This window comes from Delphinapterus leucas, chromosome X (genome assembly GCF_059928025.1).
Source record: "Delphinapterus leucas isolate spDelLeu-1000000601 "Yukka" chromosome X, BTC_Dleu_Yukka2, whole genome shotgun sequence".
In the NCBI taxonomy this organism is placed as follows: domain Eukaryota; kingdom Metazoa; phylum Chordata; class Mammalia; order Artiodactyla; family Monodontidae; genus Delphinapterus; species Delphinapterus leucas.
Window position 1 is genome coordinate 99,162,785 of NC_143150.1, and position 24,865 is coordinate 99,187,649.

Below are 24,865 nucleotides of genomic sequence, written 5' to 3' on the forward strand. Positions count from 1 at the left end.
ACAGCAACCCCCTCCTTGAACCACTGCTATAAAACTCCTCACCAAATCCTCTCAGGTTGGGACAACAGTTCTTCAGGGGCATGAGCCCGCTGTGTCCCCCTTTTCCTGGTAAAGCAATAAAGCTATCCTTTTCTACTTCACCCAAAACTCTGTCTCCAAGATTCAATTCGGCACCGGTGCACGGAGGCCGAGCTTTCGGCATCAAGATCATATATTTACACTGCTCTAAGCTGCTACATTGAGGCAATTTGTGATGGTGGCCACAGGAAGCTAACAGAGTCGTTAAGCATAAAAACCTATTTGTTTTAGCATTCAACTCAGGAAATGATTTGCATGGCTTCTAAGAAGATACCTATGAAAAATTCAGAGGAAGAATAGGGCAGAGGTAGGCAAACTATGGCTTGTGGGCCAAATTCACTTCACTACCTGTTTTGTACAGCCTACGAGCTAGAGATGGTTTTTACAATTTAAATGGTTGGGGAAAATCAAAAGCAGAAGATTTCATGACATGTGAAAATTAATATGAATTATACTCAAAAGGCAGTGTCTATTAATAAAGTTTTATTGGAACACAGCCATGCTCATTTGTTTATGTGTTGTCTCTGGCTGCTTTTCTGCTACAACTGCAAACTTGAGGAGTTACAGCAGAGGCCACAGTGCCCACAAAGTCTAAAATACTTACTGTCTGGCATTTTATTTTTTAAAAAGCCTGCCAACCTCTGCGATAGAACAAAGAATTGACACAAAAAGAAACAAGAGCAAGGGGAATAATACAGATCAGCTATAGAGAACCACCTAAGAGAGGCATGCCAAAGTCTCAGCTCGTATTTTTTGTTTGTTTGAGTTGGTTTTTTTGTCTTTGTTTTTTGGTATGTTCTTGAGATATAGGGTGAGGTGGATGGCACATCGATGGCCGTTTCATGTGTGACAGGGGAAAGAGGGCCACACCAGGTCTACATGCCCCAGGAAATGGGCCTCCATATCATCTTTACCATATATGCCTAGAGCTGCCAACACCTAACACAAATAAGATCTTCCCAGAATTGTTAGTCATTACTTCTTGCTATCCTTATAAGAACAATAACTATAATCCTTATATTTGCTCGACTCAGATATGGACTTGAGTCACCTGTCGTTTCAGAACTCTGCAACATCCAACATCAGAACAATCTCTTGGGATTATGCCTTTGCCACCTTCTCAAGTCCTGGAGGTAGATGGAAGGCTTAGCTGAAGAACAGGGAGCTAATGCTGAGTCAGTGTGTACCACGCACCAAGTCATGCATTAGCCACTTGACGCGTGACACCTAGAATCCTCACTATAGCCCATAAAGTAGCTATGTTATGCTCAATTTACAGATGAGGAAATCAAAGCCCACAGAGGTTAAATAACGTGTCCAAAGTGATACAATATTATGACAAAAACAGGATTTATACCGAAAGCCCTTTATATTTGGCAAAATTGTCAGTAAAGAACTTGTAGCTGTCAGGTATGACAAGGCTTTGAGTAAGGGTGAAAACGTAGAGAAGCCAAGGAATAACATGTAGCATTTCATATGATGGGCTATGATTGTGTGTGTGTGCATGTACACGTGCCTGCAAGTGTGTCTCTGTGTTGGGGGCAGAGTGACAGGAATAAAGGAGGGGTAAAAGAGGAAAGAAAATAAACATGACACCCACTATAAAAGTTATATTCTTCTCTGCCACATCAATCTAATATTTCAGAAATACAAGGCTCAGAATAGACGATGTGTTTCCTATAGGTCATACTCTAAAGAGTGAGTTTGACTGAAATTGAGTTACACTCATTATTTCTGATTAATGATTACCGAGTATTCAGAATTTGCTAGGCCCTAATTTTAACATTAAACTCATGGGAGTTCAAACTTTCACTTGGAAGCTTATTTAGATGTAAAGTCAAGTTAAGTTGTCCTTAGATTTACAGGCGAAAAATAGGTAATCTTATCCTAAAAAAGAACAGTGACCAAAAGATTCATTTTCTTCCTTTATCTTCTACTAGTGACCAGAGACATCTGAGATGAGACCCGCTTATTAGATATGCTGAAATGAGTTTCTTTCTTACTATTCATAGGGAAACTAGAATTATTTCTAAATTTATGCATCACACATCAAATATTTATTGCATTCCTACATGTGTTAAGCCCTGTGCTAAGGCTAAGAGTACAGATGTGAAAAAGACAAACAAGGACCCTGGCCTTATGGAGATGATGGTATATATTTATTCCTTTCTTCCCTTCCAACAGGAAAAGTAAAAAGAAACCCCTAGGCATATTATGGTGAAACTGCAGAACACTACAGATAAAGAGAACATCTTAAACGTACAGAGAGAGGGGGAAACAGATTACATACAGAGGAATGATGGTTAGGATGACAGCTGACCTTCAGTAGAAATAATGAAATCCAGAAGCCAGTGAAATGGTATCTACAAAGCTCTGAGAGAAAATAACTATCAATCCAGAACTGTATATCCAGAGAAAACACTGTTTACGAATAAGAGTAAAACAAAAAAATTTTCAGTAAAATAAAAAGTGAGATAATTTACCATCGATAAGAGTTTCGCTAAAGGAACTTCTAAAGACTTGACTTCAAGAAGAGTTAATTAAAGTAGATCTGAGATATAAAAAGGGATGGTGAAAAGTGAAATTGGTAAAACACGTGGATAAATCTAAACGAATGTTGATGTAAAACAAAAATGATAATATCTAAATTGTTGAATTGAAAAATAAGGTATGTCTAAAACATAGGACAAAAAGTATATACAAGCCAGGCTGATGACATCTGGAGTTTCAGAATACCAAGTTCCTTTTACTGATTAGAAGAAGGCTATAACTAATGATTTATAAAATTAAATATGAATGTTGTGATTTCCAGGGTAACCACTAAAAATAAAAATTCATATAATATCTACACTAGTAGAGAGGATAAAGTGGAATGAGAAAAATATAGTACTTCAATCTACAGATAATATAAATAAAAGCAAATATTACAGTAATTGCAATAGAAACAAACGCAAATATTGCAATTACAATGAATATAAGTAGACTAAACTCTATAGTTTAAGAAAAAATATTGTCAAATTAAACTTTTAACAATTATATATCATATATGCATAGCATGTATATGTAGCACATTATACATACAGCATATATGTATAGCAAATATTTAAATACATATAACATATAATTTAAAATAGCAGCTACGCTATACAGAGTCTCATCTTAAGCATATGGACACAGGAAGGTTGAAAGGCAAATGGTAAAAAAATATATACCATGTAAATATTAACCAAAAGAAACTTGATATCGTTGCATGAATAGCAGACAAAATAGACCTTAAGGCAAAAGCATTTCTAGAGATGAAGGGGGTCATAAAAAAACACCTTCAAATCAGTAAAGACTAACAGCCTAATAGAAAATATGGCAACATATAAATAGTCATATCACAGAATAGGAACCCAAAACAGCCAATAAACCTATGAAAAGATGCTCAACCTCATTAGTAATCAGAAAAATTCAAATTAAAATCATAATAAGATATCCATTTATACCTACCAGTTGGACAACAATTAAAATTCTTCATGATGCCAAGCGTTGGTAAGATTGTAAAGGCAACTTTTATACAATGTTCGTGGAGTTTAAATTGGTACAACGATTATAAAAAACAACTTATCATCTTATAAGGCTGAAAATGCTCATACCATTTGCCGTTCAGTTTCATTCCTAGGTGCACTCCCTACCGGAGTCTTCTCAAACATTTTTGGCAGAGGTCACAGTAAGAAACACAGCTGGTTGCCAGAGGGGAGGGGGGCGAGGGGATGAGTGAGTTAGGTGAGGGAGATTTAGAGGGTACAAACTTCCAACTACAAAATAAATGACTCAAGGGGATGAAATGTACAGCATGGGGAATATAGTCAATAATAATGTAATATCTTCATATGGTGACAGATGTAAACTAGACTTATGTTGTGCACCAGGAACTACATAGTGTTGGAGGTCAATTATACTTCAAAAAAAACCCCAAACACATAGAAAAAGAGAACAGATTTATGGTTATCGGAGGCAGGGGATGGGGGAAAGGGGAATTGGAAAGAAAAAAGTATGTTTTATACCACAATCCAGAAAATAACTACACATACACACAAACACACACACACACACACACACACACAAGAATATATATATACTTACATACATATAATTTTATATATGATGACATTTTCTGTTTCCTTTTTTTCTTAAATGCTGGTCATGACCCGCCAATAGGTCATAACTCACAGTTTAAAAACCTTACCCAAGGAAACTCTTGTACATGTTTGTTAGGCCATATGTACAAGAATGTCATAGCAGCATTTTTTGTAACATTATAAACTAAAACAACAAAAATCTGCATCAACAAGAAAACAGATACATTATAGAATGATACAACAGTGAAGATGAACGGAATGGTATTCACATAAACATGGACAGATTTCACAAAAAAACGTTGAGCCAAAAGAGTCACAAAGCTTTTGCACAGCAAAGGAAACCATAAACAAGACCAAAAGACAACCCTCAGAATGGGAGAAAATATTTGCCAATGAAGCAACCAACAAAGGATTAATCTCCAAAATTTACAAGCAGCTCATGCAGCTCAATAACAAAAAAACAAACAACCCAATCCAAAAATGGGCAGAAGACCTAAATAGACATTTCTCCAAAGAAGATACACAGACTGCCAACAAACACATGAAAGAATGCTCAACATCACTAATCATTAGAGAAATGCAAATCAAAGCTACAACGAGATATCATCTCACACCGGTCAGAATGGCCATCGTCAAAAAATCTAGAAACAATAAATGCTGGAGAGGGTGTGGAGAAAAGGGAACACTCTTGCACTGCTGGTGGGAATGTGAATTGGTACAGCCACTATGGAGAACAGTACGGAGGTTCCTTAAAAAACTACAAATAGAACTACCATATGACCCAGCAATCCCACTACTGGGCATATACCCTGAGAAAGCCGTAATTCAAAAAGAGTCATGTACCAAAATGTTCATTGCAGCTCTATTTACAATAGCCAGGAGATGGAAGCAACCTAAGTGTCCATCAACAGATGAATGGATAAAGAAGGTGTGGCACATATATAAAATGGAATATTACTCAGCCATAAAAAGAAACGAAATTGAGTTATTTGTAGTGAGGTGGATGGCCCTAGAGTCTGTCATACAGAGTGAAGTAAGTCAGAAAGAGATAAACAAATACTGTATGCTAACACATATATATGGAATCTAAAAAAAAAAATGGTCATGAAGAACCTAGGGGCAAGATAGCAGTAAAGATGCAAACCTACTAGAGAATGGACTTGAGGATATGCGGAGGGGGAAGGGTAAGCTGTGACAAAGTGAGAGAGTGGCACGGACATATACACACTGCCAAACGTAAAATAGATAGCTAGGGGGAAGCAGCCGCATAGCACAGGGAGATCAGCTCGGTGCTTTGTGACCACCTAGAAGGGTGGGATAGGGAGGGTGGGAGGGAGGAAAGGACAAGAGGGAAGAGATATGGTAACATATGTATAACTGATTCACTTTGTTATAAAGCAGAAACTAACACACCATTGTAAAGCAATTATACTCCAATAAGGATGTTAAAAAAAAAAAGAATACACACAGTATGATTTCCATTTCTATAGAATTCAAAAATGAACAATTAGAAAATATATTACTTAGGGATATATCCAAGTAGACAGTAAAACCATAAAGTAAAGCAAGGGAATAAAAAATGCAAAACAAGAATGCTCATTCTTAAACTGGGTACTGAATACAGACACTCTTTTATTATCGTCTAAACAGTACATGTAGAGTGTCTTGATATGTATGACACTTCCATATTAAAAAAAAGTCCCTCTAGTTTATGTAGGTATTAAGATACTAAACCACAGTGAACAGAACATTCTAAAAACAGGGGAGGGCTCTTGTATATGATTAATAAGTGACTGAAAATAGCATGTCAAGGCGCTCAAAACAGCTTCTTACCACCCCCAAAATCTGTGGGTCAGTGTGGGGTTACTCTGATGTGAATCTTTCCCTTGTAACTAGATTATAGAAATTTGCTAAACTAGGATTGACTTTGAAATGACTATGTGGCAACTGCCAGTACCCATGAGACCAAAAGATCGCCAAGAACAAGTTGAGGTTTTTGTTCATTGCAATGAAGGAAAACACATGCCATGAAGAACCACAGGAAGTCTCTTACTAAGAGGGCGTTTGAAAGGATTTAATATAGAATTTTGGGTTATGCTAGGTAATTATGGGGAGGGTTCAAGGCAACAGGGATTTGCTCTAGATTAGGTGATGTCAGGAAGTGGGGACAACGCTATGATTGGTATCTTAAGTTTTATAAAGAAGATGGGCCAACTAAAAGGCTAAAGCTGTAATTGGTAAGGAGGTAGCACGAGATTCACATTAGCCAAGAGAGGGGGATGTCTGATACTTTGTGGCTTGACCTGTCACCTTGTTTTGGTCTATGCTTAGACAAGATTATGAAGTATTCTTATTTTCTCTCACTTCATCCTGGTTGCAGAGTGATCGTGTGGGAGGCTGGTGCTCTGAGGTCGTTTTTGTCCACCAGGAGAACGCCACAGCCTGCCTGAAAGTGCCAGATCAGCTCCCAACAACGTCAAGGCCCACATGTAAATGTCAGATCAGTTTCCGGATGTCAGGAGCTGTATTTCTCTTCCTCATAACAAAGCACTATATATTTCCTCCTGCATTCTCTGTGTGTATCTTCCAGCCATTGGTACTATTGTCTTTTAAGTTACTGAGACTAATATTTTGTCTATTTCAGTTGTATTTCATCTGTTTGCAGTAATCACTACAAATTCATCAAAAACACAACCACCAGGTTCCTCCTTTAAAATTACAAAGACTTTCACAAGGACATACAGCAGCATGAAATGTCACCACATGGCACAAATATATATAAGATCAGCTCATCAATATCATATTAGAACTATTTCATTTGGGGGAATCTCTATCATGTCACTTTTATCTTAGGGGTCTTTCTGAGTTCAACTGAGGTGCTAATTAGGAAAAATAATCATTATGACTGTCTTTGTGTTGCATGGCAACTGCCTCAGCTAACATAATCATGTGGAATTTTGTAGGTCTCATTAAGATAGCAACATGAACTAACTGGCTGTGCCGGGGATCCCTTTCATTCTATTTCTATAGAGTTACTTTTAAAACTAGACCAACAGCAACCTACTTGTTAAAACCAGAAGGGGTTGGAGAAAATGTCAAGGGTTGCTCAGCCCACTGTAAGAGGGAGCCTCCCTCTATCAGTCCTTGCTGTAATCGTTTTCAGTGCTACAGCAATAAAATCTCTTTACTTTTATCCAATCCAAGGTAAATGACAATAAAGGTTGTGTTTCCAACTGATTAGAGAATGAGTCACTTTCTGACTCATTTCATCTCTTAGAGGTCACGGTGGGAATTTCAATTTTATGGTCTATTGAACATGGAGACAGCCCACTGGCACTGCAGCATTCTCTCACAACAAACAAAGGACATTCACTGCCAATAAAATATCATTCACACTTCCTTTTTGAAAACCACTCCATGAACAGCAAATAAGATACTTCCAGCACTGACAGATACTCTCTGAGATCTCGTAGACTCATAGCTGGAATATTGAAGAAATAATGGTCTCTGTTTTCAGCTTTAAAAATGAGGAGGGATTTTGTTTATATCAAGTTAAACACTCATCATGTAAATTTCCAGCTGTCACAGATGCTAACAACTATTAATTGTTGTCAAAGAGGTGTAAGAACCAATGAGAGCTCTGCTTCTTCCTCTACTTTGAGACAATAATGTAATAAACTCATCTTCCTCCTTAGACTCTGAAACCACTGAGTGTAGTCCATGTTTTATTCATCTTTGTATCCTTATCCCCTAGTATACCAACAGGTTATCAATAAATGTTGTAGGACGGATGGATGGGTGGGTCAAAGGATAGATCAACTGGATAAGTGGATAGCTGGGTTTATTAAGTTACTGTTATACCAATAAAAGAAGTACAAGTGATTCAGAAGTTCTGTATTGATGCATTAACATCTCCTAAGGAGGACATAGAACCTTCAATTTGTTATTATTTATTCTTACACCCTTCTGACAACAACTTGTCTTATACCTTTCAGTGACAGCTGGAAATTTGCTCTGTTCAGAAGGCAAATGTATTTGGCACGTCTCTCATGTGTATGTGTATGTGTGTGTGTGTACGTGTATTTTAATTCCATTCTCCTGACAGAAGAAAACCACATTTGTTCCATAACTTGCTTAAGCCTGACATGCTTTAAGTGGGACCCTGCCATTTATTCATTCATTCATTTATCCATTCATTTGCTTATTCATCCATCCATCTAATCATTTAACAAATATTCACTGAGTACCTGCTATAGGGATTCTTTTAGGCACTAGAACTACTTCATTGAACATTATAGATAAAAAACCCTGCCCTCATGGTTATGAAGCTTATATTCTAGTGGAGGAAGAAAGATAATAAACAAGATAAGTAAAGTATATAGCATATAAATATTAAGAGGAAAAAACACAGGAAGGGGTTATGTTGGTTTGGGTAGGCTAACTTCCATAATGAACAACTTGCAAATTCCATTGGCTTAACACATTAAAAGTTTCTCTCTATATATATAACCTAATGTTGATCTGACAAGATTTAGGGGAAATTTTTTGTGAATTAGACCCGCAGTTACCATCCATACTGACTAGCAGATGAGTTGATGGCAAAACTTTCAATTAGCAATGCATGGATACACAAGCCCCTTGGGTCTTGTACTGAAAAGAATGTTTCAGTAATTACAACTGGCATTTAGAAATTAAAGACAAAATTACTCTCCCCATACAGAAGCTTGAGGCAGCTCCTGATTGAAAGACCCATGAGTCACAGTCCCTAGTTACTGTTGTCTGAGCAAATGAGGGTCCAGGGTGTAGGGAAGAGGTAAACAGTAATGGAACAAAAAATGGAAATGATTAAATACTAGGGATCAAATAAAAGAATACTGTATAAGAATTGAAGAAATAGTTATTGAGAAATTCCTTAAGTCCTCAGACCCTGCAACTGGAAGGTCAGTCATTTGTTAAAATCCCATTTCCTTTCTTCTCTGCCCTGAAATGGCAAACCACACCTTGGCAGAGTCTGGTGGGAAAAGAGCTGGGTGGAAAAAACAAACAGACAAACTTTGATACTTATTCAATCCAACTCTACTAACACACATTCTATCCTCTTAGTGTTCTTATTTCCACTATTTATAATATATAAAATCAATCACCTCTCTTATCTAATAGGTATATTTTGAGACCTTGTAGGACTCTTCCCTAGGAATAAATGTGATCTGAAAACAGATCTGCTCTCTCAGGGACTAAGGCTCCAAGATGGACAAATACAAAGAAAATCACACCTAGGTGTCGTATAATAACTGTTAAAAATCCAATGGAAAAGGGGAAAATATTAAAAGTAATTGAAGAAAAATATCATTACCTTCAAAGGAGCAACAGTATATTGACATCTGATTTTTTAACAGAAACACTGGAAACCAGAAGCCAATGGAATAATATCTTCAAATTACTGAAAGTTAACAACTTCTAACCAAGAATTGAATAAGCTGGCAAAACATGTTTGGAACTGAGTGAAATAAAGCCATGCTAAGAAAAACAAAACTTGAGAGTATTTATCACTAGGAGAACTTACACTAAAGGAAATGCTAAAGGTTACCCTTTAGGCAGAGGGAAAATTATTCCAGATAGGAATACAGAGATGTAGTAATAAAGAATATAGAGCAACAAGAAGGGTAACTATGTAGTAAATTTAAGTGAATATTGACTACAAAATAATAATATCTTGTGGGATTAAGTATGTTATAGACTGAATGTATCCCCCCCACAATTCAAATGTTGAAACATAACTCCCAATGTGATGGTATTTGGAGGTGGAGCCTTTGGGAGGTGATTGATCCCCTTATAAAAGAGACCCCAGAGAGCTCCCTTGCCCTTTCTGCCATGTGAGGACACAGTAAGACTATAGCTATGAAACAGAAAGCAGACGCTCACCACACAACAAATCTTCAAGAACCCTGATCTTAGACTTCCCAGTCTCCAGGACTACGAAAAATAAATGGCTGCTGTTTAAAAGCCACCCAGTCTATGGTGTTCTGTTACAGCTGCCTGAATGGACTAGGACAAGCTATATATATCTATAAGTATAAATACATATGTGTGTATATGTGTGTGCACAGATATAGATAGACATACAGCTATTTAAAATATACAATAGCACTAGGAGGGGAGTAAAGGGAATTAAAGAGTCTTAAGGTCCTGCTATTGTCTTGGAAGTACCAAAAGTACTAATTAATATTAGATTTTAACAAGTCAAGAATGTATGTTGTAATCTCTAGAGTAATCCTTAGATGAGTGATAAAAAATGTATAGATATTAGAGGAGATAAATAGAAAAATACTTAGACAACCTAAATGAAGGCAAATAAGTAGAGATAAAAGAACAGAATAGATGGGACAAAGAGAGAATGAGTAAATGAGAGGCAGATTTTAAGTAGAATATGTGAGTTATTTCATTACTACAAATGGAACATATATACTAATTAAATGACAATTGTCAGACTAGATTTAAAACATGTGCATGCAATTATATGCTGCCTACAAGAGACACACCTTAAACGTAAGGAAACAGAGAGGTTGAAAGTAAAGAATAAGGAGGATTTACCAAACATACACTAACCAAAGAAAGCTATTGCAGCCATACTAATTGCAAAGTAAACTTCAAGGAAAAAATCATAACTAGAGATAAGGAAAGATTTTTCATAATTATAAAGGTTTCTGTACATGTGTAAAATCTCAATTCTAAATATTTAAGCACCCAAGACTCTAACTTCAACATATATAAAGCAAATATTATCAAACTAAAAGGAAAAATAGAAAATCCACAATCATTATTGAGAGAAGTTAGTATATATTTCTCTCAATATCAGACAGAATATGTAGATTAAAAAATCAGTAGGGATATGGAAGATTTGGACAACACAATTAACAAACATCATTAAAAGACATAACTAGGATACTCAAATCAATCCTGCAGAATTCATTTTCTTTCAAGGAAACAGGAAATATTTAATAAAACTGACCCTCTTCTGGGCCAAATTTCAAATACTGAAACCACAAAGAGTATGTTCTCTGACCACAGTGGAATTAAGCTAGAATTCAGTATCAAAAAGGGATACAGAAAATCTCTAGGAAATTATAAATTAAGAAAGACAATCATAAATAATTCATAGTTAAAGAAAAAGATGATGATGGAAATTAGCAAATAGAAAGAATGAAATGAATATCATAAAAATAACTGATATGTGTGGGATGCAGCTAAAGCAGTGAAAACAGGGAAATTCATATCCTTAAATGTATATGTCATAAAAGAACAAAGGCTGGAAAATCAAGTATCTAAATACCTGAATCAAAAAATTGTTAATCAAAAATAAATTCAAAGAAAGTAAAAGAAAAGAGCAAGGAAGAAACCAATAAATTGAAAATATACAATACGGCAAGAAAAAAGATATAAGTATTAGAAAAGATAGTATAATTGTGCAGAAATAAAATCTGAAAGGCACCACAGAAACTGTTATAGTTAAGAAGTGATTTAACAAGATTTCTGGATACAGATTAGACTACCCAAATCAATTCGTATTTCTACATATCAACAACAATTAGAAAACAAAAATTTTAAAAGCATACTATTTATAATAACATAAAAATCAAATACTTGGAATAAATATAATAATGTATAAGACCAGGAAAACTATAAAATATTACTGAGAGAAATTAAAGGCAAATAAATGAAGGGGCACATAGTGTTTGTCGATTGAGAGACTAAATACTGAAAGATATCAATTCTGTCCAAAAGTATCTACTGATGTAATGCAGCCCCTATAAAAATGCCAGTAGGACTTGTTTTCTGGAAAGCTGATTCTAAAACATATTTGAAAATACCAGAGGCCAATAATACTCAGGGTGTTTTGAACAAAAACAAAAAAGTAGGAAGTCTAGTGGATATAAAATTTTATTATAAAGCTACAATAATGAAAATAATGTGTCATTGGCACAATGTTAGGCATAATAGAGTGTTCAGAAATGATACTTTATTTGTGAAGGTTAACACTGTACAGCAGTGAAAAAATAATCTTCAGTGAATGGTGCTGGGTCAAGTAGATACCCATATTAAAATATGAAAATGAATCCCTAACTAACAGCATATACAATCTAGTTGGAACTCATTTTTGTAAGTGTAAAGATAAAAGCTAAAATAATAACAATTACAGAAGATCACATGGGAGAATATTTTCATCATTTGGGAGTTAGAAAAAGTTTTGTTTTGTTTTTTTAAACAGAACACAGAAAAAAATCCCACTAATCTCATATAGGAAAAGATGAACAAATTGAGTTATGAAAACTTAGAGATTTCTGTTAATCAATGGCACCAGTAAGAGAACAAAAAGGCAAATCAGAAGTTGGGAAAAAATATCTCCAACACAAGGAACCAACACTGTTTGTATGCAGGATATACAAAGAACTCCTTCACACTAGTCAATAAAAGACTGACAATCTAATAGAAAAAAAGAGACCTGAACTAGTACTTCACAAAAAAGGATGTTCAGATGGTCAATAAACATATGAAAATATCTTCATTCTCAACAGTAATAAAGAAAAATGCAAAGTAATCTACTGCACACCCAACAAAATTATGAAAATAGAAAAACAAAAAACAGGGTTGGTAAAAATATCAAGTAATCAACTTCCAGGCATTGCTAGTGAGAGGATAACCTGGAACAACCTATAAGTTATAAAACAGTGAAAATAAGTAGACAGCTGCCAAATGCAACAAAAATGGATGTCTCATAAACATATTGTTGACCAAAAGTACTTAGAAACAAACAAACACACCCTGTATGAGTCAATTTATATAAAATATTAAAAAGTCAAAGTTAATCTATGGTGTTAGCAGGAGAGTATTTATACCTGGGGAATAAGAAGGGACTGGTGTTTGCGAGGAGGAAGAAGAAAGGTTTCTGGGGTGTTAGTAATGTTCTATTTCTTCACCTGAATGATAGCTACACAGAAATTGTGATGATTTGCAAAGCTGTACACCACTGCTTCTCAACCCCAAGTGACTTTTGCTCTTCAGGGGACATTTGGCAATGTCTGGAGGAACTTTTCATTGTTACCACTGGAAAAGGGCGGAGTGCTACTGGCGTCTAACGGGTAGAGGCCAGGGATGCTGCTAAACATCTTATAGTACACAGGACAGCCCCTCCCCCTCCCTCCTCCACAAAGAATCATATTGTCCACAACATCAGTGACGTTGAAACTGAGAAATCCTGTTGTACACTTGTCATTTGTGCCCTTTTGTGTAAGTTAACTCTAGTTTTTAAAAAAAAGCCATGTGCATGTTTTTTATTCATAAACAGAAAGGATGCTAGCCTCTTTCCAAGTTTTCCTCTTTCTACTCATTTGCTTCTTGTTAATTTGATTTGTGGTCCTCTAGTGGTCACTAAGGGTGGAGAGGGACAAATGCTCCCGCAAAATTGCATACAAGCAAAACTGTAATTGAGGAAATTCTGTCCATTAATTATTTCCTCTATAACTCATTATTTGACTATACTGGAAGAACCTTTATATCCAACTCTGAAATGCCAAGTAAAGGAAAGCAGGATTGGAGAAAGCATTATCCCACACAGAAACAAATTTTCTAGGAAGAGTCCAGGGTCTAAAAGAGCAACTTCTGCATTACTTACCTGAGTCACAGATGTATCATGTTTCTTTTAAGTAGAAAGCAAAGTGCATTACTGATACTTTTCTCTATATGTATATGGAGAAATATCCGAAGTAAATACTTTGATTTCATGGGAAAAACAGGAAGGTACCCACGATTATTTTTGCATCTTGATTTGCAGATGACTAAACTCAGTTTAGAGAAAGAATACCAATATCAACAAAAGCTACGTCGCAACACATTATATCAATGATTCCATCAGTGCTCATTCCCCCAGATCTGGTAAATGATGTTTGCCAATGACTAAGAGGCAAGTATGAAGAGGAATTTATGCGAGACAAAGAACTGAAGATGGTTGCTTAGGTAAATCAAAGTAATGTATCCAAAGAAAGAAATGAGATACCTTAAATGGTTCATTTCTTTAGAGCTGCTTATCTCAATGTAGTGTGGAAACATAGTATGAACTGCTCAATTTATGATCAATTTTATGAAAAAGTACAGGAGAAATAACATTGGTTAAATAATGCAATCAGTGAACACAGGAGACCTCAATAGAACACAGTCGTCCTCATTCAGAGAAGTTGGAAATGAAGGTCACTCACTCTTACTACTAAACTATTCACTTTTCCTCCCAAGATAGCCTCTTAACTCCTATAAGAGAATGAGTTAGTGAGGATAAAAGATAAACCAAACCCAACCAAACCAGGTAAACCTGATGTGATGCCAGCATCCCCGACCTCAACCACAGGAAAGAGAGGTCAACATGGAGTTGCCTGGAGATGAGATTATTAGGTGCCATCCAGAGCAGAAGAGATGAAGGGACCTTGGGAGGGAGAAAACGTACCAGTTGATCCAGGGTCAGATTTCTTAAAAGGATGGAGTTTGGCATGCCCAAGGAGTAGTAGAGACCTTATCGTGCTTGGACTCCAGTTTAACTGAACTTAGAAAACAATGACTCTTGATGTGCACCCTGGCCGGCAGGGTGAAACCCACAGCCATGACATTCCCGCAGGCTAAACACGGAGGCGAATGATAAAGCTGTCTCCCTTCACCCTTTCTCAAGAACTAGGTTGGGAGGAAATTCAGGGGCTACTTCAGCTGATGTGAAGAGCAGGCTGGATATTTGATACTCATCTCACCAGTCACCCCAAATGTCTAAGAATGTCTCAAGGGCAACTGTCTGTGCCTTCTGAGAAGCCACGTGGAGCCACGTATGGCTCTAAGAAAGCCAGAGGGTGGTTTTCAGATGCAGCAAGAGACCATGTTCTGTGAGGCTTCCAGTTGTACTGTGTTTTATAGTTTTAAAAAATAAGCATAATGTTCTGTTTTTGTCTGTCTGTCCCTTCCTCTCTCTCTCTCTCTCTCTCTCTCTGTCTCTCTCTCACACACACACACCACACCCTGCCAAGGCAGTGCTGAGCCTGTGGCTGGGCTACACTTTTAGTTCTACTCTCTATCCCTATCTTTTAAATACTCTTCTTCCTTCTTGCTTTCCCCCACTCCAAACCCTTCAGTCATCAAAACGGACTTTCCACACAAAGGCAAGAAACTCACGCGACTCTGGCACAGACGGTGCAGCGCCAGCTGCCACCAAGGCCTGAGACCCGGCACTGGCTGCACACTCTGAGTGAGCAGGCCTGGCACGGGTCTCCGCGGTCGAATATCAAGCCCAGGTTTCTCTGACAGTGAGCACAGACCCTGTTGGTCTCTTGTTGAGTCTTCCCACTTCTACGTTTTGCTTCCAAAAGTTCATTTTTCAGCTTCCTGGAAGAAGAGAAAAAAAATCACTTACAAAAATCCCCAAAAACAAAGCAGAGGAGCAGAGCTATCTTCATTTAAGGGATGTTTTCGTTTGGAAGAATATTTGAAAGAATCAAGGAGTTAGAGTCAAATGACTCAAAAAACACAATTTCTCCCTCCAGAATCAATAATCCTTTGATCTCAGTAGTGGAAAAACATAATGTGTCTGTTTTAATTTGACACTACTATTTTGCTATTAGTATTTATTTACATTCCACTCTATCTTCTCCAGGGTATCCTTGATACCATAACATGGGAATACAACCCCAGTCTACAGGCATGCACAATACCATGTTCTCTCCTTGCCTAGACATATTACATGAGGCGAGAGTGTGAAATCAAGCTTGGCAACATGGGTACTTTCCTTAAGAGAGCCAATGAAGAGTTTGCTGCAAAGACACTGTCCATCATTTCAGGTCAAAATGCTTCCGCTTAATATATGAGGGTTTCCAACAACTTCCACTGACCTGGGGGCTCTGCTATTAGATATGCCTTTCTTTGAATAGAGGTTCCATCATGAATTAGTTGTTCAACCTTAAACAATGATTTACCCACTCAACTTCAGTCTCTTCAGTTCTAAACTGGGAGTATTAACATTCTACTGGGACTGTTTTTGTTTTTGTTTTTGTTTTTGCAGTACGCGGGCCTCTCACTGTCGTGGCCTCTCCCGTTGCGGAGCACAGGCTCTGGACGCGCAGGCTCAGCAGCCATGGCTCACGGGTCCAGCCGCTCCACGGCATGTGGGATCTTCCCAGACCGGGGCACGAACCCGTGTCCCCTGCATCGGCAGGCGGACTCTCAACCACTGCGCCACCAGGGAAGCCCAACATTCTACTGGGACTGTTTTTAAGATTAAATGAGAAGATGCTGGACTAGGAGGATGCGGAATTCACATCTCCGCACAACTAGGGCACCTCGCAGGCACCAGTTGGGGACCACAGACACCTAAGGGGACAGGAGGAGCCCCCTAGCAACCAGGTAGGACGTGGGGAGTGGGGGGTAGTGAGGGGGAGTGAAGGGGGAGGAGAAGTGGAGGCAGGACAAGACCAGCGCCCCTGAGGGGTGGCTGTGGGAGGGGAAGGGATCCCACACCCGAAGGGGGAAATTGGGGGACCACTGGAAGGGCAGAGGATCAAAAGGGAGCGTGGCCAGGTTTCCACTGCCCACTTGGGCCCCCAGGAGCCTGCTGAGATCCTCTGCCCACCAAGGCCGCCTCTAGCCACGCAGGTCCTGAGGGAGTGGGAGGGTGGGAAGGGGGAGCAAAAGTAAAGGCCGGACCAACAGGACCAACACACCTGAGGGGCGGCTGGGGGAGGGGAGGAGTTCCTACACCCAGCGGGATCCACTCACAGGTTACGGGTCCAGAGGGGAAGGAGGAGAACAGAAGGGTACGTGGGGGGGCGGGGTAGTGGAGGAATGGAAGGGAATGCAGCCAGCGCTTTCCCTATCCACTTAGGCACCAGGGAGCCTGTTGGGCTCCGGGGCCTAATCCTCTGCCCTCTGGAGCCTCCCTCCTGCCGTGCAGAGCCCAAGCCCACCCCTACACTCCCACCCAGGGCCCTACTGCTGCACTCAGAGACCCCGTCCAACACTGTGCCTAAACCCCACCCACACACCCTCACTCAGGGCCCTACCTCCAAACTCCGGAACTCCACACTCCAGAAGCCCTCCTTTCCACGTGCTGCCTCTCCCCTTCCCTGCAGGTCCTAAGCAGAGGCCCTGCCCCACGCTTGAACTTTGCCCTGCCTAGGCTCCACCCCCAAGGCCTTTTCCGGCTATGGTCCTGAGCCTGGGCCCTGACCCATGCTCAAACGTCACCCCACCCACCCCCATGTAGGTCCCGCCCCACCCTAAACCCCACCCCTGCCTAAGTTCCACCTCCCACCTAAACTGCTCCCACCACAGCCAAGGCTTTTTTTCCCCCCGTTTTTCCTCTTTTAGATTAGGGCTCTGTTTTACCTTGCTGATTTCTTTATATTTTTACTTTTTCTAATAAATCTTTTATTTTTCTAATTTTATTTTATTCTTTATACTTTGTTATTGTTCTGCTCCTTTTGGCTTGTTCGCCTTTTTTTGTTTTTTTTTTCCTCTTTCTGTTGTGGTTTTATTTTACCTTGTTGCAGTTGTTTCAATTATATTTTAATTTTTCCTGATATATTTTTTATTTTTCTAATTTTATTTTATTTTTTATTCTTTGTTATTGTACTGCTCCTTTTTTCTTTTCTTTTCTTTTTTTTTGCCATGCCACATGACTTGCAGGATCTTGGTTCCCAGGCTGGAGGTCGGGCCTGAGCTCCTCCGAGTCCAAACCACTGGACTAGCAGAGAACCTCAGATCCCAGGGAATATTAATAGGAGTGAGGTCTCCCGGAGGTCCTCATCTCAGCAACAAGACCAGGCTCTATCCAACTGCCTGCAAACTCCAGTGCTGGACACCTCAGGCCAAACAACCAGTAAGACAGGACTACAGCCCCACCCATTAAAAAAAAAAAGAAATGACAAAAAAGTATGTTACAGATGAAGGAGCAAGGTAAAAACCTACAAGACCAGATAAATGAAGATGAAATAGGCAACCCACTTGAAAAAGAATTCAGAGTAATGATAATAAAGATGATCCAAAATCTCAGAAACAGAATGGGGAAAATACAAGAAATGTTTAACAAGGATCTACAAGAACTAAAGAGCAAACAAACAGTGATGAACAACACAATAACTGAAATTAAAAAAACTCTAGGAGGAAACAATCACAGAATAACTGAGGCAGAAGAATGGATAAGTGAACTGGGAGAAAAAATGGTAGAAATAACTGCCGGGAGCAGAATAAATAAAAAAGAATGAAAAGAATTGAGGACATCTCAGAGATCACTGGGACAACATTAAACCCACCAACATGCAAATTACAGGGTTCCTAGAAGAAGAAGAGAGAAAGACAGAGTCTGACAAAATATTTGAAGAGATTATAGTTGAGAACGTCCCTAACATGGGAAAGGAAATAGTCAATCAAGTCCAGGAAGCACAGAGCGTCCCATAACGGTTAATCCAAAGAGAAACACGCCAAGACACACTTTAAACAAGCTATCAAAAATTAAATACAAAGAAAAAATATTAAAAGCAGCAAGGGAAAAGCAACAAATAACATACAAGCGAATCCCCATTAGGTTAACAGCTGATCTTTCAGCAGAAACTCTGCAAGCCAGAAGGGAGTGACAGGACATGTTTAAAGTGATGAAAGGGAAAAACCCACAACCAAGATTACTCTACCCAGCAAGGATCTCATTCAGATTCGATGGAGAAATCAAAAGCTTTACAGACAAGTAAAAGCTACAATAATTCTGCACCACCAAAACAGCTTTACAACAAATGCTAAAGGAACTTCTCTAAGCGGGATACACAAGAGAAGAAAAAGACCAACAAAACCAAAAGCAAATCAATTAAGAAAATGATAATAGGAACATACATATTGATAATCACCTTGAATGTAAATGGATTAAATGCTCCAACCAAAGGACACAGGTTGAATGGATACAAAAACAAGACCCTTATATATGCTGTCTACAAGAAACCCACTTTAGGCCTAGGGACACATACAGACTGAAAGTGAGGGGATGGGAAAAGATATTCCATGCAAATGGAAATAACAAGAAAGCTGGAGTAGCAATACTTGTATCAGATAAAATAGACTTTAAAATAAAGATAGTTAAAAGAGATAAGGAAGGACACTAGGACACTACATAATGATCAAAGGATCAACCCAAGAAGAAAACATAACGATTATAAATATTTATGCACCCAACAAAGGAGCACCACAATACATAAGGCAAATGCTAACAGCCATAAAAGGAGAAATCGACAGTAACACAATAGAGGGGTACTTTAACACCCCACTTACACCAACAGACAGATCATCCAGACAGAAAATAAATCAGGAAACACAAGTTTTAAATGACACAACAGACCAGATAGACTTAACTGATATTTTTAGGACATTCCCCCTGAAAGCAGAAGAATATACTTTCTTCTTAAGTGCACACAGAACGTTCCCCAGAATAGATCACATCTTGGGTCACAAATCAAGCCTTGGAAAAGTTAAGAAAATTGAAATAGTATTGAGCATCTTTTCCGACCACAACGCTATGAGATTAGAAATCAATTACAGGGGAGAAAAACAGAAAAAAACCACAAATACGTGGAGAGAAACAGTGCGCTGCTAAATAACCAAGAGATCACTGAAGAAATCAGAGATAGTCAAAAAATACCTACAAACAGGGCTTCCCTAGTGGCGCAGTGGTTGAGAGTCCACCTGCCGATGCAGGGGGTGTCCCGGTCCGGGAAGATCCCACATGCCACGGAGCGGCTAGGCCCGTGAGCCATGGCCGCTGAGCCTGCGCGTCTGGAGCCTGTGCTCCGCATCGGGAGAGGCCACAACAGTGAGAGGCCTGCGTACCGCAAAAAAAGAAAAACAAAAAAGAAACCGAGAAACAAATGACAACAAAAACACGACAATCCAAAACCTATGGGACGGAGCAAAAGAAGTTCTAAGAGGGAAGCAAATCATAGCAATTCAAGCTCTCCTCAAGAAACAACAAAAATCTCAAACAATCTAATCTTATACCGAAAGGAACTAGAGAAAGAAGAACAAACAAAACCCAAAGTTAGTAGAAGAAAAGATATCATAAAGATCAGAGCAGAAATAAATGAATTAAAAACAAAGAAACAACAGCAAGATCAATAAAACTAAAAGCTGGTTCTTTGAGAAGATAAATAAAATTGGTAAACCTTTAGCCAGATTTATCAAGAAAAAAAAGGAGAGGACTCAAATCAATAAAATTAGAAATGAAAAAGAAGAGATTACAACTGACACTGCAGAAATACAAAAGATCATAAGAGACTACTACAAGCAACTATATGCCAATAAAATGGACAACCTGGAAGAAATGGACAAATTCTTGGAAAAGTACAACCTTCCAAGATTGAACCAGGAAGAATTAGAAAATATAAACAGACCGACCACAGGTAATGAAATTGAAACTTTAATTAAAAATCTTCCAACAAACAAAAGTCCAGGACCAGATGGCTTCACAGGCAAATTCTATCAAACATTTAGAGAAAAGGTAACACCTATCCTTCCCAAACTCCTGCAAAAAATTGCAGAGGGAGGAACACTCCCAAACTCATTCTACAAGGCCACCATCACCTGGATACCAAAACCAGACAAGGATGTCACAAAGAAAGAAAACTACAGGCCAATATCACTGATGAACACAGATGCAAAAATCCTCAACAAAATAGTAGCAATCACTGATGAACACAGATGCAAAAATCCTCAACAAAATAGTAGCAAACAGAATCCAACAGCACATTAAAAGGATCATACACCATGATCAAGTGGGGTTTATCCCAGGAATGCAAGGATTCTTCAATGTATGCCGATCAATCAATGTGAAACACCATATTAACAAATTGAAGGAGAAAAACCATATGGTCATCTCAATAGATGCAGAAAAGGCTTCTGACAAAATTCAACACCCATTTATAATAAAAACTCTCCAGAAAGGAGGTATAGAGGGAACCTACCTCAACATAATGAAAGCCATATATGACAAATCCACAGCAAATATCATTCTCAATGGTAAAAAACTGAAAGCATTTCTTCTAAGATCAGGAACAAGACAAGGATGTCCACTCTCATCAGTATTATTCAACATAGTATTGGAAGTCCTAGCCACAGCAATCAGAGAAGAAAAAGAAATAAAAGGAAAACAAATTGGAAAAGAAGAAGTAAAACTGTCACTGTTTGCCGATGACATGATACTATACACAGAAAATCCTAAAGATGCCACCAGAAAACTACTAGAACTAATCAATGAATTTGGTAAGGGTGCAGGATACAAAATTAATACACAGAAATCTCTTGCATTCCGATACACTAACAATGCAAGATCAAAATGAGAAATCAAGGAAACAATCCCATTTACCATCACAACAAAAAGATTAAAATACCTAGGAATAGACCTACCTAAAGAGGCAAAAGACCTGTACTCAGAAAACTATAAAACACTGATGAAAGAAATCAAAGATAACATAAACAGATGGAGAGATATACAGTGCTCCTGGATTAGAAAAATCAATATTGTGAAAATGACTGTACTACCCAAAGCAATCTACAGATTCAGTGCAATCCATATCAAATTACCAATGGCACATTTCACAGAAGAAGAAATTTTACAATTTGTATGGAAACACAAAAGACCCCGAATAGCCAAAGCAATCTTGAGAAAGAAAAACGGAGCTGGAGGAATCAGGCTCCATGACTTCAGACTATAGTACAAATCTACAGTAATCAAGACAGTATGGTACTGGCGCAAAAACAGAAATATAGATCAATGGAACAAGATAGAAAGCCCAGAGATAAACCCACACACATATGGTCACCTTATCTTTGATAAAGGAGGCAGGAATGTACAGTGGAGAAAGGACAGCCTCTTCAATAAGTGGTGCTGGGAAAACTGGACAGGTACATGTAAAAGTATGAGATTAGATTACTCCCTAACACCATATACAAAAATAAGCTGAAAATGGATTAAAGACCTAAATGTAAGGCCAGAAACTATCAAACTCTTAGAGGAAAACATAGGCAGGACACTCTATGACATAAATCACAGCAAGATCCTTTTTGACCCACCTCCTAGAGTAAGGGAAATAAAAACAAAAATAAACAAATGGGACCTAATGAAAGATAAAAGCTTTTGCACAGCAAAGGAAACCATGAACAAGATGAAAAGACAACCCTCAGAATGTGAAAAAATATTTGCAAACGAAGCAACTGACAAAGGATTAATCTCCAAAATATACAAGCAGCTCATGCGGCTCAATATCACAGAAACAAACAACCCAGTCCAGAAATGGGCAGAAGACCTAGATAGACATTTCTCCAAAGAAGACATACAGCTGGCCAACAAATACATGAAAAGATGTTCAACACCACTAATCATTAGAAAAACGCAAATCAAAACTACAATGAGGTATCACCTCACACCAGTGAGAATGGCCATCACTAAAAAATCTAGAAACAACAAATGCTGGAGAGGGTGTGGAGAAAAGGGAACCCTCCTGCACTGTTGGTGGAAATGTAAATTGATACAGCCACTGTGGAGAACAGTATGGAGGTTCCGCAAGAAACTAACAATAGAACTACCATACGACCCAGCAATCCCACTCCTGGGCATATACCCTGAGAAAACCATAATTCAAAAAGAGTCATGTACCACAATGTTCATTGCAGCTGTATTTACAATAGCCAGGGCATGGAAGCAACCTAAGTGTCCCTCGACAGATGAATGGATAAAGAAGATGTGGCACATATATACAATGGAATACTACTCAGCCGTAAAAAGGAAAAAAATCGACTTACTTGTAGTGAGGTAGATGGACCTAGAATCTGTCATACAGACTGAAGTAAGCCAGAAGGAGAAGAACAAATGCCGTACGCTAAAACATAAAAAGCGGTACTGATGAACCTAGTGGCAGGGCAGGAATAAAGATGCAGATGTAGAGAACAGACTTGAGGGCAAGGGGAAGCTGGGATGAAGTGAGAGAGTGGCATGGACGTATATACACTACCAAATGTAAAATAGATAGCTAGTGGGAAGCAGCTACATGGCACAGGGAGATCAGCTCGGTGCTTTGTGTCCACCTAGAGGGGTGGGATAGGGAGGGTGGGAGGGAGATTCAAGAGGGAGGGGATATGGAGATATATGTATACATATAGCTGATTCACTTTGTTATACAGCAGAAACTAACACAACAATGTAAAGCAAATATACTCCAATAAAGATGTATTAAAAAAAAAAAGTACTGTTTCCCAACTCTCATCCCCACAGATTCTGGTATAATCGGTTTGAGATGTGGCCCATGCAATGATTTTTTTTAAAGCTTCCCTATGTATTCTAATACACTGCCAGATTTGGAAAACACTCCTCTAGAAGATAGGTTCGCTCCCACTTAAATGCTTCACAGACATGCCATTCTTTTGTTATCCAGCTCCATTCCCTCCTTCAATACATTTCCAGAAAAAACCAAAAACAGACAAACAAAAATACCCCAGACATCCCAGGATCATCGCACACATCTCATACCACCTCCTTCTACACTTGTGGTTCTCTGCTTTGTTATACCCAACTAGATTAGCATCTCCCCAAAGGCAGGAACGATGGCTTTAGTTTCTTATATATACTGCTCAGGACTCAATTCTGTGCTAGATCATAAGATCCTTAAATGTTTAAAACTATTACCTCTTTTGGGCCTTCAAAGTAGTTTATGAGATATTATGAGCCTCATGTTAAAGATAGTAAGCAGTAGAGATAAAATCAGAAAGCAAGTCTTTTAATTCCTAGCCTAATGAGAGATTCATAAATGGAGAATTTTAAAAGTGAGGAGTAAGGTTTCCAAAAACCTATGGTTCTTTGTCTCATTCATTCATCCAGTGAGCATTTATTGAGTGCCTATTGTGTGCTAGGCATTCTGTACTTCAGATACGAAAATGAGTCAAAACAGGACACCTACTAAGGACTCCCAGTATCCTTGATGTCAGTCAAGAAGAGGACAAATGATGCAAGATGACTCATCACTCTAGGATGAACAGCAAGGTCCTGCTGTACAGCACAGGGAACTATATTCCACATCCTGTGACGAACCGCAATGGAAAAGACTATGAAAAAGAATGTGTATATATATGTATGTATATGTGTGTATAACTTAATCACTTTGCTGTACAGTAGAAACTAACACAACATTGTAAATCAGCTGTACTTCAATTTTTTAAAAAAACTAAAAATATAGTGGCCATATGATCCGGCATTCCCATTCCTGGGCAGATATCTGGAAAAGATGAAAACTCTAATTTGAAAAGACACATGCACCCCAATGTCCATAGCAGCACTATTTACAATAGGCAAGACATGGAAGCAACCTAAATATCCCTTGACAGATTAATGGATATAGAAGATGTGATACACACACACACACACACACACACACACACACACACACAAACAAACAAAATGGAATACTACTCAGCCATAAAAAAGAATAATGCCATTGGCAGCAACATGGATGCACCTAGAGATTACCATACTGAGTGAAGTAAGTCAGAAAGACAAATACCATTTGATATCACTTATACATGGAATCTAAAATATGACACAAATGAACTTATTT

General features: G+C 38.3%; 1 protein-coding gene across 1 annotated transcript in view; it reads right to left on the reverse strand.

The window, feature by feature from the left end:
• SYTL5 (synaptotagmin like 5) overlaps positions 1–24,865 on the reverse strand; it is a 102,339-nt gene that overhangs the window by 55,352 nt on the left and 22,122 nt on the right. Inside the window, exon 2 of the mRNA XM_089904638.1 lies at positions 15,405–15,614. Within this exon, the coding sequence (XP_089760764.1) occupies positions 15,405–15,614 (210 nt within the window). The remainder of the gene's footprint in view (positions 1–15,404; positions 15,615–24,865) is intronic.